The sequence below is a fragment of the Parasteatoda tepidariorum genome, chromosome 5 (genome assembly GCF_982258835.1).
Source record: "Parasteatoda tepidariorum strain Cologne lab strain chromosome 5, Ptep-v5.0, whole genome shotgun sequence".
Lineage (NCBI taxonomy): Eukaryota > Metazoa > Arthropoda > Arachnida > Araneae > Theridiidae > Parasteatoda > Parasteatoda tepidariorum.
Genome location: NC_141759.1, coordinates 60774687 through 60791445, shown reverse-complemented (window position 1 = coordinate 60791445; position 16759 = coordinate 60774687). Strand labels below are relative to the sequence as shown.

The following is a 16759-nucleotide window of genomic DNA, read 5'->3' as shown; positions in this document are numbered from 1 at the left end:
ATTCAGCAAAATTTTCGCAAATACGATGGCTCAATTAAGCCAATCAGGAGCCTGTATTTTTGTAAACATATAGCATTTTGCGATATGTAAAAATACTGGCTTTAGATTGGCCAAATTTGTCCATCGTAATTGCGAAAATTTAGTTGAATTCCATACTTAGAAAGCCATGGATTTACGAAATGTAGATTGTGTTCATACGACAGATAAATGATAAGAAGCTAACATAAAACAGGCGGATTTTACACTGTACTGATATTTTGTTTAAAAAAAGTTCATTAAATAAGAAAACGTTATATAAACTTTTTATTTTATTTGGGGCCCCTTTCATCATGAGGGGGCCCGCGGCAACTGCTCCGCATGTTCCAGCCTCACTCTGGCTCTGGTTGAGGAAAATAACTTTAAATCAAATAATGAAAACTAAGAATTGCATTGAAATATAAACTTAGCTTTCACTAGAAGAAATGTTGCCCGATTGCTTAGGAAGTTGGCAACCCTGAAGATGGCTTTGAAATCATAATCTAATCATTAAATTGTTATCATTAAGTATAATCATTAAAGTGTTATCTTTAAAAAGAAAAAAAAACTAGTAGTAAAGCCAGAAGTAGTACAATTGAGAACCATAGTATTAGATAGCTGAATAATATTGAAAATTCAAAATTCAGTTCTTAGCACATAAGCAATGATGAGCGTCGTTGACCTCCAATTTTTGAGAGGGGCTAAATTAAAATATAGTCACATTGTCTCAAAAATTCATAAATTAAGCAAAATTATTCTTAAATTTGCTAATCATCTGCTAAACGATTTATCTCCTTTTTGATTTTGCCTCTCACGAGCTAAAATCGACGATAATTCATGAATTTTTTTTCTTTTGTCTGAAATATTGAGGGGGTCTGAAAATAGGGACTAAATATCCACTTCCCCCCTCCCCTCGCCAACGACGCCCATGACAACACCTCATTGCTTAAGTGATTCTTATGTCGCTCGAAACATTGCCCGCAATGGTTAGTACGAGTTAAATCAGGTACAGTCGGAAAAAAAAATGATGGATCTCCGTTGCGAATTGTGAACCGTTGGCCGTATTTTCATTCTGTAAAAAGTTTCGGCAGTGTATCAAAAATAAAAAAAACTTTTAAAATATGTATAACAGTTAACAGGGATGCCACAGGGGAAAAAGTGGTAGAAACTAATTTCCCTTTCATTTATTTATAACTTCTTTAGTTATTAAAATCTAACTACCACTATAACATTTCAAATAATGATATTCATTCAATAGTAAAGTTAAAATATATGTTCTATAGAATTGATAATTCAGTTTCTTTTAATAAAAGTTTGAATTTTATTATTCAGTACCTTTTGCACTTTTAGTACCCCTGCAATTGTAACAATAGTGGATTCTAATTTTGATGAGTAATAGAATACCTGCCAACTCTTTCGGATGACTTTGTTTTCATATTTAAAGTGGTATTAAATATATACTATTTTTTCTTTTGTAAACTTAATTTTTAAATGATTTTGATCACCACTAATCTTACAAAAATTAAGCACATATATTAATATGCGTTACTACCATGGTTGTCAACTTAAGTTTGCTCATATACAACGTATTTGTTTGCTTAAAATTGAAGTTTTAATTCCATTTTAATACCACTGGGGAAAATGATAATGGAAGGGATTAAAAGTTGGCAGGTATGTGAGTATCACCTGCAACCAGATTACATAATATATTGGCTCTTATGGGGTTTGCAAAGAAAAATGGGCCGGGATAGCCAGGTCGGAAGGGCCCAGGTCCGAGAGTTCGTGGATTCGAACCCCGCCGGCCTAAGACTCCCCGTGTAGTAAAGTGACTGATGCACGTTAAATCTGTCGAGTCGCAAAAGTCCTCCATGTTCCCATAACAAATCAATACCTCTGGGGGTACTGGATTGGCGATCGACCGTTCTCTGATTCTGGTCAAAATTACGATCTGTGGATGAATGAATGAATGGGTCCTCCCTATAAACGGGGACGACGTATGGTGTGGCAGAAGTCGAATTCTTGGCCATAGATGGCGTCACTTAGAAACAAGAAACGCACACTCTGCCTTCAATTTGCTTGGTTTCACCTAGCAGGCTTTCCCGTGTGGCAAGTGATATTAGAAATAATGACAGCAACAAAAAAGACAAATTATTGCACGGAAGCATCGTTTGGTAATCGTGATCATTCTAAGATTAGAATGAAATTAATGAGTTAAAATTTTTAAATTAAATAAATAGTGGTAGTAAAATTTTTATTATATTTATTGCGTTACTTGCTTTTTATGCAGGGTGAAGTATATGAAACTGAATAAAATAAATACAAAAGTAGTAGTAAGACCGCGAACAAAAACAAGGAAATGAGGCATCTTCCTTGATCTTTTACTGGCTATTTGAGTTCAATTTCCTGAGTGGTCTTGGCATACATTCTGGGCCCGACTTAGCCTAATTGGGACAAGGGAGCAAGAACTTCCTTGGGCGCCTCCTCTGCTTCAATAATGAAGAACCAATAATTCTGAAGGTATTTAAATTTTCACCTCATTATTGATAGCAAGAAAATTGACTAGAACCTAAAATAGCTATAAGCTCTCCCCACCTCCAATGGTCAGAAGAAATATCGTCCTGTCCATTTTATTGATTTTCTGACAATTCTATGTCCACCATGGCGAGCGCAGTTTTCTGATTGTTAATTTTGCCATCTAGCTGCCAAAAATTCATAACCTTGCTGACATTAGGACGGCATTCAGCTAAATTTTCACAATTATTATGTCTCAATTGAGCCCGTATTTTTGAAAACCTACCGCATTTTGCGATATGTAAACATACAGGCTTTAGATTGGCCAAATTTGTCCATCGTAATTGCAAAAATTTAGCTGTATTCCGCCCTAAAAAGCTATGGATTTACGAAATATAGATTTTGTTCATACGATGGATTGAATGAAGTTGCAATGAAGAAGCTAACATAAAACTGACGGACTTCACACTATACTAATATTTTGCTTAAAAAAAGTTCATTAAAGGAGGAAACGTAAAATAAACTTTTTGTTTGATCCCCCCCCCCTCATGTGGGGACCCGGGACAACTACCCGTATGCCCCTGACTTAACCAGACTCTGCGTACATTGTCATGCTGCAAATGCGTTATTAAATAAAATGCTTTTTTAAGGAAAGTTATTTACGATTGCTAAAATTAAATACAATTTAGATCTTTCATTCAAAAGCCACATGAAACACTTGTACCCACTTTTTAAATATTTACAAATGGTGACCTCCCTGTTAACGCAGAGAGTCTCGTTTATTCTGGATTGAGTTCAAATCTGCAAGGTTAGGGTTTGGTAGGTTAATGTACTGAACAAAAAAATGCTAGTACATTAACCCCACTAACGTGGTTATCCTGTTGGTCTGTAATTAAATATTAAAATACAAGTATTGAGATTACTTTACAACAGAGGGATTTTGCGAAGTGATACGTTACCCACCAACTCAAATATGAACGCTGATTGTGATTAATAACGTATGCGCATATATATTTACCTGTAAATTGCTATGTCGCTAAAGGGTATAAAATTAGGTTGGCGTAACAGTAAACGCAATGTTATGTAAAATCTCTTTGTTGAAATAAAATGTTTAATGTGGTTATAAAAATGAGAAATCTAGAAATTTTCACTGACATTCAATTTCTAATAATTGGGTGCTTGAAACTGGAGAAGTGTGTGATTATGCTCAACCATGTGATTTCAATCAGATTTAATTTGATACCCTGTTAGTGACGTCAAACGTATATGTCAAACCTGATTGACTTTTGAATCAACAAATGCCACGATTCATCTGCAATGATCTTACTTGCAAGTATCCAATTGTGTTTGAGATTATGACGATCTTTAAGCATTCTTCTCATTTCAGGACTTCCCAATACTGGCGGCTCTTTAATGTATAAAGATTCACCTTCAGCTACTACAGATGCTCCAACAGTAGCTCTAATGAAATTTGCCGGAGCAATTGTTTTAGCCACTAGCAATTCACCAGAACTAGGTTTCGGCTTCGATACAATAAATCTGTTGTACGGGAAAACATGCAACCCATATGATACAAATAGAACAGCGGGAGGAAGCTCAGGTAAAAGTTTATTTTAACTACATATATATATATATATATATATATATATATATATATATATATATATATATATATATATATATATATATATATATATATATATATATATATATATATATATATATATATATATATATATATATATATATATATATATATATATATATGTAATAACAGGGTTCCAACCCTGTTATCAGTGTTGTATTTATCTTGAAATAATTGCAGTCTTAAGCCATCTGACGTTCTAAACAGGTTTATTACATGTAGGCTGATATTGCTAACAGTTGACGTCCACGCTCCCTACGGGAGGGGAATGGACAAACTCCGGAGAATTCCGGCACAGCTTATTTGGATCACATCATTATGAAAAGGACACGCAAAACTATGCGTTCTTACGTTTTATACCAACATAGATTTGAAGTAAAAAGGCACATTCGTACATTCCTTGTAACCTTACGCATTAAGGAAAATCATTTCTGCTTCCTTATATGGAATTGAAAAAGGGAACGATTCTAAAAATAACTCTTCCCTTGAAATATAAATCTATTTATATTTCAATGGTATGTTTTCAGCCTTGAATTCCCAAAATAGAATCTCTCGACGTTTATTCTTTAACAAAGACATTTTAGGAAAACGAAAGAGATTTAATTCTTTTATTAATACAAAAGTATTTACTTTTTGTATTACATCCCCCCCCCCCAAAAAAAAAAATTTTGGTGAGCCAAAATAAAAAGATTTAGAATACTTTAAATATTTTAGGTTGGCCTTTTTCCTTACTACAAACAACATTTTTTCAATTATGAGAAGAAGAAAAAAACAATTTTTTACAATGACAAAAATATGAAAAACATGATTATGCAAATTATCTGTTCAGACAACTAAACAGAAAAAAGAAATGAAACATTTATAAAACTAATCTACTAAAATTTTCAAAAAAATTTTTTCTCACAAAAACATACAAAATTTTTATGCAAAACGAACTAGACAACAAGTGTCATTGAATCAGAATTTAATTTCAACATTTGTGGTTTTTGATATTTCCTATGCTTTGATACATGTACTTTTTCAAAATTTTGTTTACTTAAATTTCTTTTTAGTTATTTTGTTTTTGTAATCAGTTTCTTGGTCATTCTTTCTTTTTCCTATTTTTCCTTTTATTTTTTGTTTTTGTTACCCTTTACATATTTTTTCGTCGATATTAACCTGATAATGAACGCATCCATTACCTAGATCTATCTTCGAATCATTTGAACTTTTTGGACATTCTTTCTTTCTATTTTTTGATGTTTACTTTTATTGAAACATCCTTAACATTCATTTTTTCGATGCTTACTTTTTTGAAACATCATTCTTTTCTTTTTTCGAAGTTTACTTTTTTTGAAACATCTTCTTCACCATTTTTAACCGTAACATTTTGAGAATTCTGCTGTTTAATGTGTAAAGATAAGTTGTCACTTTTAGAATTAGCAGAGATGATCAGTCTCTTACCAAATATAGTAACAACTGGCCCGACACAATCAATAAACAAACAAAAATCCCTGCAAGTCTACAACCCTACTAAAGCATATGGTAAATCAGTATCAAATATAAAAACTTAGCTGATTTAAAAATTTAGCCTATCGTAATAAGGGAGTCTCACAAATTTTGTTAAGTGTTAGCTGTCCGTTTGTTTGGGTTTCACATTTTTTAAAATAGGAATATTTAGTTTTGACCAAGTCCGAAAAAGTAAAAGAATTTCAAATTTCTTTAAGTTTATTTGAAAACTCTTCATTGTTTGGTTCAAAAGAAAGTTTTGATCAATTTAATTTTTTATGTGGTTAGATCTAGAAAAATCATTAGGAAACAAAAGTTTAAAAACTTAATTTAGTTTGCCGTCACTAATTTAATTGACGTTTGAATCACATTTATAGTTTTTTTTTCTTCAAAAACATTTCAAAATGCACGATAAATACAGTACTATATCATAATTTAAAAAAAACAACAATATAAACACTAGAAATGCAATCTAATCATTAATAATATACTATTCCATTATTCAAAATAAATATTTAGATTACTACTCATCTCTAATAACTATGCGTTCTTACGTTTTATACCAACATAGATTTGAAGTAAAAAGGCACATTCGTACATTCCTTGTAACCTTACGCATTAAGGAAAATCATTTCTGCTTCCTTATATGGAATTGAAAAAGGGAACGATTCTAAAAATAACTCTTCCCTTGAAATATAAATCTATTTATATTTCAATGGTTTGTTTCCAGCCTTGAATTCCCAAAATAGAATCTCTCGACGTTTATTCTTTAACAAAGACATTTTAGGAAAACGAAAGAGATTTAATTCTTTTATTAATACAAAAGTATTTACTTTTTGTATTACATATATACAGGGTGTCCCAAAAGGTCGTTTACAAACTTAACATGCTGGTCTGTCATATCATGATGAACAAGATTTACATAGGAACTTGTGTCCGAAAATTAAAACTGCGACCGCTAGAGGGCGATAATTACACGAAAACGGAGAGAGGAAAAACAATCATTTCAGGCGTGGACGTTGAAGGAGAAGGATGAATGAGTTTAGTAACGCAGAAATGGCCGACATGCATTACGTATACGGCGCCGCTGATGGAAATGGACGAGCCGCGGCACGGACGTACCTTGAGCGCTTCCCAAACAGACGTCAGCCAAGTCATGTTTTGCTTGGACGATTGCACAGCAGATTATGTGAATCAGGTGCTTTCGTACTCGTAGCCACATCGGTCGAGAACGTGCTACACGCACACCTGTCTTAGAGGAAACCGTGCTACAGGAGTATGCCATCAACCCGCAAAGAAGTCTCCGAGAAGGCGAACGTGTCTTGGGTGTAGCTCGTTCCACCATGACGCTGTGAAACGTGCATTGTGGCGAATGGAAGGAATTTTGAGCATTTGCTGTGATGTAATGATGTTTTATAATAAAAATCATATTAACACCGCTATCGATATCATTTTTTTCTCCTCATCCAAACCTGCACTTATCGCCCTCTGGCGGTCTCAGTTCTAATTTTCGGACACAAGTTCCTATGTAAATCTTGTTCATCACGATGTGACAGACCAGCATGTTAAGTTTGTAAACGACCTTTTGGGACACCCTGTATATATATATAATATATATATATATATATATATATATATATATATATATATATATATATATATATATATATATATATATATATATATATATATATATATATATATATATATATATATAAAATTTAAGATACAAACGCGGTAATAGTGAAAATCAAAGAGAAAAAGTATAAAATACGTAATTCCAAGTTGCGACAGCACCAAGCTGCTAATGTATTTTTTTTAGTTAATGGCGGGCACTTGGGTCTATTTCCCATTGGCCTCAGAAATGCCAAAATTATTACTCTCTTATCTTTATTGCTACTCTCTTCTCTTCTCTTATCCTATGGTTAAGCCACGGCGGTGGAGTAGCGTCGCCCACGTCAGACAACCACAAACCCTTTTATAGGGCGGGTTACATTCACACAATCACACAGAAGAAAGGACATAGAACACAGGAAAAGAGAGAAAGAAACGTACATGCCTTGAGCGGTATTCGAACCCACAACCATCGGCTCCGCAGTTAGGCACGCTAACCACTCGGCCACCTGGTTGGCAAGCTGCTAATGTCACAACTGGAAGAATAAGTAAGGAAATTTTCTTAGGATGAAATAAAAGAAAATAATTTATTACCTTATGGGAGGTTTGAAATAATTACCACAACAGAAGAAAACCGTAAATTATTATCAGGAAAAACATACTAAATATTACCACTGCTGAATAAGCCGAATAGTTTTGAACAGGGAATAACGTAGCCTTAAGAATCAAAAAGGAAAAAACCTAAAAAGAAATTCAAGTGGAAGCACTGACATTCATGGCAGCTTCGTTGATGGGGGGGGGGGGCATTTCCATACAGTTACTGGCGGGAGCAGTTTCTGCGGTTGGCGGTAAATTACCGCTAAATTAAAGAGTTGGTTAAATGAAGACTGTATACTGTAATCTTGAATATCGAAGTAGAAGTGCATAAATTACCAGATGGGAAATAGAATCTTTCGGATAAATTTAGTAAGTTGAAGGATCGAGTAACAAATTAGCATGCGGATCAAGGGCTAAACTATAAATAAAGAATTTTTAAAAAAATATAAATGAGAAAAAATAATGAAAAGTAATTAAAAAATAAAAAAGAACTCTTTAAGCATTAAACTTCAAAAATAGACTCTATAAAAATTGAACTTAGTAAATTGATTGGAAATACAGACAGGCACCCGATTATGCTTCAAGGTGATCCAACTGTATCTTCAGTGTTTTGATCAAACAATGCTAAAGCTAAGCATTACTTGTCTCGTTACTGAATAATCTATCAATATCAGTGCATCCACTTTAATTTCTTTTTAATGTTTTTCCTTTTTGAGATTTTAGGAAGTTATTTCCTGTTACAAACTTTTCGGCTTATCATGTAGTGGTAGGTGATATTTAGTATGTTTTTCCTGTTAATGTTTTTCTTTTTTCTCCTTTTGTAATCATTTCAGTACTCTTTTGAGGCAATAATTTATTTTCTTTCATTGCATCTCGAAAAATTTTCACTGCTGCTACGATTAACCCTTTCGCGCCGACTGTCACAAATACGTGACAGCAAAAAACCGTATCAATCAGGGTAAGAAGATAAAACTGGTAATCAAAGTATTTCTTTAGCAGTTTATTTGTAGGCGGAGTTATAATTTTTTGATTTATTTAATTCACCATTACTTTGTTCAAAATAAAACTATTTAGTTATACTTTGAATTAACATTGATTATATATATGATTAAACTAACAATAATTAAAATAAAAGCAAAGTAAGTCTGTCAAATTAGTAACGACTACATTTAAGTTACCGTTTTTTATTTAATTGCAACTTGATTCTGATTTTGTACGAATGCTTTTCTGAATCACCCGTCCCCAAGGGGTTAATGAAACGCAAGGTGTCTTAGAAAATATTCGCCAATCCATGGCGAGTAGGTGGCGTGCGTGCATCCAAGCCGATGGACGCGGTTTCGAGCACCTCCTGCGATACTTGTAAGATTAACTGTCCCGCCCCCACCAGTGGGCTTCCAGGGAATACTAGTGACTCGAAATGCGCATACGTGACTACCCAGCAGAGAGATGGGACCTTTTTGTAGTGACTTGGAAGCGATTTTAAGCAGCACAATCGGTCGACGGGCATTGGCCCGTGATTTGGCCGGGTCCAGCCCATGCGGATGGAATGCACGGAAGCTCGTTAAAATATTAATCGCTTATGAATATATATGTATGTAACTTATTGGTGACGAGTTACTTTACTTTGGTACCAGTCCTGGTGCCGTCGCGCAACTCGGAAACCACCATCCATATCTCCCGTCCCCAAACCGAAAGATCTTAACTTTTTTAAAACAAAAAAAGAAACATTACAAAAATCTAGCAAAGAAGAGGTGAAAATTGAAAACAGTGAAGTGAATAATTACAGATGTAAAGATGAGTATACCATAAAAGGATCGTAAAGTTCATTAGCCCAAAAATACCTCCAAAACAGAAGAACAGTTTATGATTCGATAGATTCTAGAAGATAGTTTTCAAAGTGTTGTTTTAGTATAATTATAGTTCCTTTATTGATTTTCACAGAGTCCAAAGTTTTTGGATAGCTTGAAACGTTATGTTTGGTGGGAAGTATGGTTTATGGATTGCATTAAAATTTGGGCATATCATTAGGATGTGGCTGAGATCTTCTTGGGATTTACAGAATTTGCAAAGAGCGGTTTTATGAAATCTAGATTGATGCGTTCCGTGGGTTCAAGGATTAGTTATACATTGGCTTATGATGGAATTTGAATGGATTTTCCTGTGATTTACTATTTGAATGAATTCGTATGCATGTTTACCTTGATTTAGTAAGCATGTTTACCATAGTTTTAGTTCAGACTTATGGCTTTCTTTACAGGTATCCAAATCTTGAGCGTAAAATTCCACTAGTGCTGCAAAAGCCTTTATATTTGAAGGTTGCAAATGAAAGAATCGACAGGAAGAAGGAACTGAAATCCTTTCAAAATGTCACGATGCTATACAAATCCTATGCCTAATTGTGTTATAAAATTTTCTATAAATGGAATAAACACACTAACTATGCTTCGGGTGTCGATTAGGGAAAATAAGCGCAATTTTTCTACAGACAGAGATACTTCTTAGTCTAACTAACTAACTCCTTTGTACTCCGTTCCCCCTTTTATATAATTTTTCACCGCATCTCCAAACTTCTCGAATTGATTCTAAGACGACAGAACGTCTAGGATTCCAGAATCATCGCAGAGATGCCAACTGCTCCGGACACGCCAAAATAATAAAAAAAAACGGTGACTAACTACAAAGAAATTTTGCAAATATTTGATTCTTTTCTCTTGCTTTTTAAAAGGCATAGCACAATATAAGTACTATAAAGTGGTGAATTATATAAGCCTACAAATTGTTTAGAAATAGTGGTGGATAAAAATCTACTAATTCGAATTTATTAAACCAAGAATCAGAATTGATAATCTACCACTTTAAAATATATATTTGCTGTCCGGAGCAAGTTTGTCATCGCGTAAAGACCTCACCTCCTACATCAAGAAGCCTTCACACGGTCTTTTATAAGTAGTCCGCGCAGACTGTTTAAAAAGTGAACAAGTTTCCCCTTGCTTTCGCCCCCCTTGCATACGCCCCTGCTCTGATGTTCCATAAAAATCTCGTGCTTTTATTTTTAATTTATCTCGTTACATGTTTTGTTTCTTTTATTCATGCTTTTGTTAGCCAGATACTTTTTTAATATTTGTAGACTTATCGAGGGATCATTAAGATGTAGAGTAAGCTTTTAAGTCTGAGATTAATTTTAGAGTTTTAGAGAGGAATTTGTAATTTGTGACAGGCTGCTTGCGCTTTATTGATAATTGATGTGTTAAGTCGGTAATAAAATCAGGGATATGCCGACTGCTCCGCTTTCTGCAAAAATTTTAATAAATTGTTATCGAGCCGCGATTGCTTTGGTCACAACTATAACGGGAACGAGGTTTGAATACCAGCTATGGCTGGTCGATGCGAAATCTGCATTCCGCTTGCACCGACCACAACAGTGATGTAAAATATCCCCAGTGGTAGACGGATAATGGATTAGAGTCCCCTTACCGTCAGGCTAACTGTGGAAGGTTATCGCGATTTTCTTCTGGATGTAACGTAAGTGCGGGTTAGTTCCATCAAAAAGTCTTCCGCAAAGGCTAATTTCTCCCAGTAATTAATCCAGGAGTTCCCTTGTCTCCTGGATTGGGTAAAAAATTGCAAGGCTACGGAGCTGAACATTAGTAGTCATACACCCAAAAAAATGGGTCGACTGTTCAGCGATGGTTGTAAAATTAAATAAATTGGTAGCGAATTTAACAGTAAAAGCTATAGAATAAGGATGATTACACATAATCTTTAAAAAATGTCACCATAAGATATTTGCCGGGCTGCCATCTTTCTACGTTGTTTTAAAAAATTTATTCTAGTGGTATCTAAGTTTATGTTTTAATGTATTCCTTACCACTATACTTAAATGATTTAAAAATTCATACGCAACGCCATTTTGTGATAAGCAATAACAGATCCTCCGAGTCAAAGTAGATATTGAATTAGGGGCCGGGGATTTCGATGTCGTAAGCCATCTGTGAATGATGCTGCCAACTGATGCTGTTCATGCTCTACTGATGTCCTCTTCTCCCTTGCGATGCCGGTCATGCTGATTATCCTGAACGTTACAAGGTGAGTGATACTGATTTTAATCTCGTCAGGTTCCTGAGTCGGGAGAGACAATACTGACAACTGGCCATTTTGATTGTCTGGATTTTGAGCCCACCATTTTGTTTTTTCAAGTCATGCCGTATCATAAAACAGCTCGTGGTGGAAAGATTTCACTTTCTGGTCGTAATTCACCGTCGCATTGCAAAGAATCCACGTCATTAGAAGAAATCATTGCTACCTGCGGGATCTCAAAAAGATATTTTCCATCAGTTGAACATAGACATATTGACGATCTTGTAGAGTTTTACACTCAGTTTGATACAGAGGAGCTGATTCGTTTAGACAAATTACTAAGCAAACTGCTCATTCAAATAAGATCAAGTTACCCTGGAGACTATGAATACTCATACTTCCTAAAACTGACAAATGCAGCTTATCACGTCAGATGGAAGAGGAAAAACTTTCAAGCAGAAGAAAACAAGGATATGAATAAGAAATCCATTCAAGTCGAATCAATATTGATTGAAACTAATCCAAGCACTGATGACATAACAATGGAAAATAAAGATGAAAACTTGATTACAACACCGAATACAGGAGCTGACACGGACGTCAATATTAACAATAATACAGAACCACCTCCAAAGAAAAGAAAAAAGAAGAAGAAAAAGCAAAATGCAGTCAAAACAATTGAAGATATTTCTACACTCATGTCTACAAACAGCTGTCCTTCTTCTAGCCAACATAACTCAATAGATGACGCCACTATCTTGCGGACAACAAAACCTGAAGAGGATATCGATAAAGTACGGGATCCACCCAGCAAACCTGAAATAACACCGCAAGCCAGATTTATTAAGGTTTTGGTCCGGGGCCTGCCTGTGGACTTTGATACAGATGCCATTAATACAGAATTACAGAAAAACCATATTGAAACCTTTAAAATAGTGCAGTTTAAGAAGAGAATGGGAGAGGCCTATCGACTCTTCCCGCTTTTTCTCATAATCCTAACATCAACGGCGAATCACCATAGAGTTTTCGAAGTCAACAACATACAGCAGATCCCGATAAAAATCGAGCGATTTCGAGGAGGTCGAGGACCAATACAATGTTACAACTGCCAAAATTATGGACATACGCAAAGCCACTGCAATGCACCTGCAAGGTGTGTAAAATGCGCTGAAAACCACAGGTCTCATGAATGCAACAAAGACAGAACAACTACTCCAAAATGCTGTAATTGTTACAAAAACCACACAGCCAACTTTACTGGGTGCGAGACCCGACCCAGCAGAAGGAGCCCTCGAGCAACATCAAATTTGAAGCTTAAACCTGCTCATCGATTGGTGTCATTAATCAACGAATTACAAGAATTGCTCAAAAATGAAGAAGTGCTCCGCCTTCTGCGGGGAATCATCGGGGAAACTTCTCAATCCCAGTGAGTTCTATTTTTATTTTTAAGACTCTCAAGTTAAATTCACTGAACTTCTCACAGCAGACTTTTAGTTAAGTTAAATTAAATTACATTAAAATTTATTTTCTGGTAATATAGCCAATTTTTGCATATATATTTATCAACTTATGCACGTTAAATTCTTTGCGAATTCTATTATTGCATTTAATGAGCAATATTTCTCTGATACGATATATTTACTGCATTTTCTCCAAATATGTTATTTTATCATGTATCAAGGTATGATTTGTCTATATTCATCAATTATGTCTTTCATTTTTCAAAAATCAATTATTGTACATATCAAATCATGTTTTATCTTTATTTTTAATTTAAGTCTAGAATCAACATTTCGAATGTTATGTAAAAACGCCAATTTGTCATATTGAAAATTTCATTGTTTTATTATTTCACAAGCAAACTGCTTTATTTTTTTATGACTACCACAATGTAAATATGTTCCTTTCAAATTATGTTTATATTCATATGTGTCAATTTAGATTTGATATTCAAATGTTATATCTACTATATTTATCTATGTCAGCCTATGTATATATATTTCAAATTATGTTTTTATTTATATGTGTAAATTTAGTTTCGATATTCAAATGTTTATTTACTCAAGCAAAGTGCTTGTAATTTTGTATTAGCTACCACATCGACTGCTAAATTCAAAATGTTATTACTTTAAACTTATGTAAATTTCCAGATGTATGGGATAGGGGCCGCTGCGCGGCCCAGGTGCCCAATTTTTTATAAATAAAGTAAAGTAAGTATAAGCAATAACAGGTATTTTCAAATAGCAGGTTGCAGCTGTTACGATACAAAATAATATCTGTTCCAAAATAACTGGTTTAAGGAAAAATATTTAAACTTTTTTATATTTGAAAGATAGTTTAGAATGGCAAGTATTTTTGTAGCAGATACATATTTTTCTATTAATTTGACAAAGTTGTTAGGAAAAGTATTTTTTTTTCCCTAAAAGTAAGAAAATGTCGCGAAGTTTTTTTCTTGTTATTTTTTAAACAAAAAGAAAGCAGTTACATATTAATTTCTCTTTTATTCTCTATTGTTTAGGCTCGGTGAAAAAATTATATTTCGTCTTTTTTGATGTATATATATCTTTTTCTGTTTGTGATTATGCTTTAGGAGATCAGGTAGTTCAAAATGGTTGAAAACACTTAAAAAAATTTTTCGTTAGTGTAATCAAATGTAATGAATAATAAAAGAAACAATAATTTTTGTTTCAAAATATAGTTCTTTTTAAGGCACTTTCAGGAGAAATGAGTGACGGAGAAAAAATTCTTTTGCAAAATTTGCCTCTTTTAACAATCATAAAGTAATTTAGAAAGCTTAGAGAATTAAAAAAGTTTGGAATATTACAATGTACATTGTTTCTAAATGAAAAGAATTTAGGAGTTCCCTATTGCATTCTGTTTGACGATGTAACCAGAATATTTTCATTTTTACAAGAGGGAGAAAATAGAACTTCATAAATATTGAGATAAATTAGAAATTTAAAAAAAAAATAAATATCTGAATTTAAAATACAACATAGTGTATTATTATTTTTGAATCAAAACAAATTAGGAGTTGCGCATTATATTCTGTATATGTGAAAGAATAACGAACATTTTTTTCATTTGACAAAAAGAAAAGAAATAGAGCTTAGTTGTCCTCTAGAATTTTAAGTTGACAAAAATGAAATTAAATATAAACTAATATCTAAAAACAGTCTAACTGCATGCATTGCAACCTCGTAGCAACTTTTTAAATGGTTCGAATAACATCATTTTATAGTTTTAAGCGAAAAAAAATATTTACACTAAAATGTAATTGATTGAGCTTTACCAATTTGCATCAGCTAAAACATTTAGCAAATTAAATATAAATAGAGCATAATCCCAGACTTTTAAAAAAAAATTTTAAAGTAAATATTCAAAATAAACATCAGTATACGAATTCAGCATAATTTTTAAAGAAACAAGCCTTTTTAGCAATTCTAAACTTTTCTTGGATTATTTAAATAATATTTTTTTTTTCAAAGCAATTAGCACATTAATTTCAAAGTATCACATGCTATGTAGCCTTAATGGTAATTCTAATGTCAAAGGAAAATTCAAAACTATAAAAAAAGAAATTCGTCAAATTAACTGTAATATACTTTTTCCTGTCCTGCAGAATATTATAATTTAAAAATATTTATTTATTTTCTTCAAAAATTCAAAATCTTTTAAGCTACAAAATAATAGGCAATGCCACAGAAATATCTATTTCTAGGCGAGTGGACGAAATTTAACGCCCTAACAAATTACTCTTCACATAGAACATTGATTGAATTACTGCAACAAATAACTACGAGGGAAATAAAGAACACGCCTTCATGTAAAGATATTGAGAGAGTCGATTCGTAACCCCGAAGGTCACGGTCGATCTCGACCTCGAAAAAAGACGCCGAAAAAGAGTCGAAAAAGCAAGCCGCACCGATAGCAGCGAAAGCTAGTAAGGTGGCCCGAAAGTTAGGGGGCCAATGGTTTAAAGAGATGCCTGGATTCTCGAAGTAAACTACTTGATTAGATGTCCGCCAAAAGACGATTGTAATTAATGCAGTAAATATAGTAGTCGGAAAAAAGAGACAGTAAAAAAATTGGAGCATTTTTATGTAAATGTAGGCTATAGTTACTCAATAATGAGCAATTCACTATAGAGTAATATAGATATATGTAGACTTTCAGCAACTTAGTGTAATATCTCAGAAGATTACATCATCATTCTTTATCATGTAATTCCGAGAAGAAATCATGTGATACTACTTCCTAGTAGAGGCCAACCAGTCCCGAAGGGAAACTCCCGAATTTATAATTAACTAATTAACTCTTAACTTTATACCATAGGACAATTTAATTCTTATTCACATGCATTTGGGCGATAATGAGAGAAGGCAGCTCTCACCAAACATGTCACTGTTATATCCTTCCATCCTTTTATTTCTATTAAGTGTTAAGTTTGATTGTTAAATCGTCGTTATCCAATGCTGCACTAACTCCCACACACACACACACACACACACACACACACATATATATATATATATATATATATATATAATAATTTCGATATTTCGAAATTTTTTTTGCTACACCGTGACTTTTTTATTTGGTGTTTTGATTTAGAAAAAAAAAGCTATAATATAGATGGCAGCATAAAGTGCGTAACATATTGCTTACCTTAAAATAAACTATCCCCCATAATAAAGGCTATGTTTCCCCCTTCCAAAAAATAAGGCGAGTAAAATGTCTACTACTCTATAAAATATTTTGCAAAAAAAGTAGTAGTTTGGAGGCCTGTATTTTCAAATAAGTTACATATGA

General features: G+C 33.4%; 1 protein-coding gene across 1 annotated transcript in view; it reads left to right on the top strand.

Annotated features, from left to right (window-relative positions):
* Positions 1-16759, top strand: part of LOC107455511 (fatty-acid amide hydrolase 2) — a 68546-nt gene that overhangs the window by 18054 nt on the left and 33733 nt on the right. The window contains exon 4 of the mRNA XM_087164046.1: positions 3914-4126. Coding sequence (XP_087020172.1) covers positions 3914-4126 — 213 coding nt within the window. The remainder of the gene's footprint in view (positions 1-3913; positions 4127-16759) is intronic.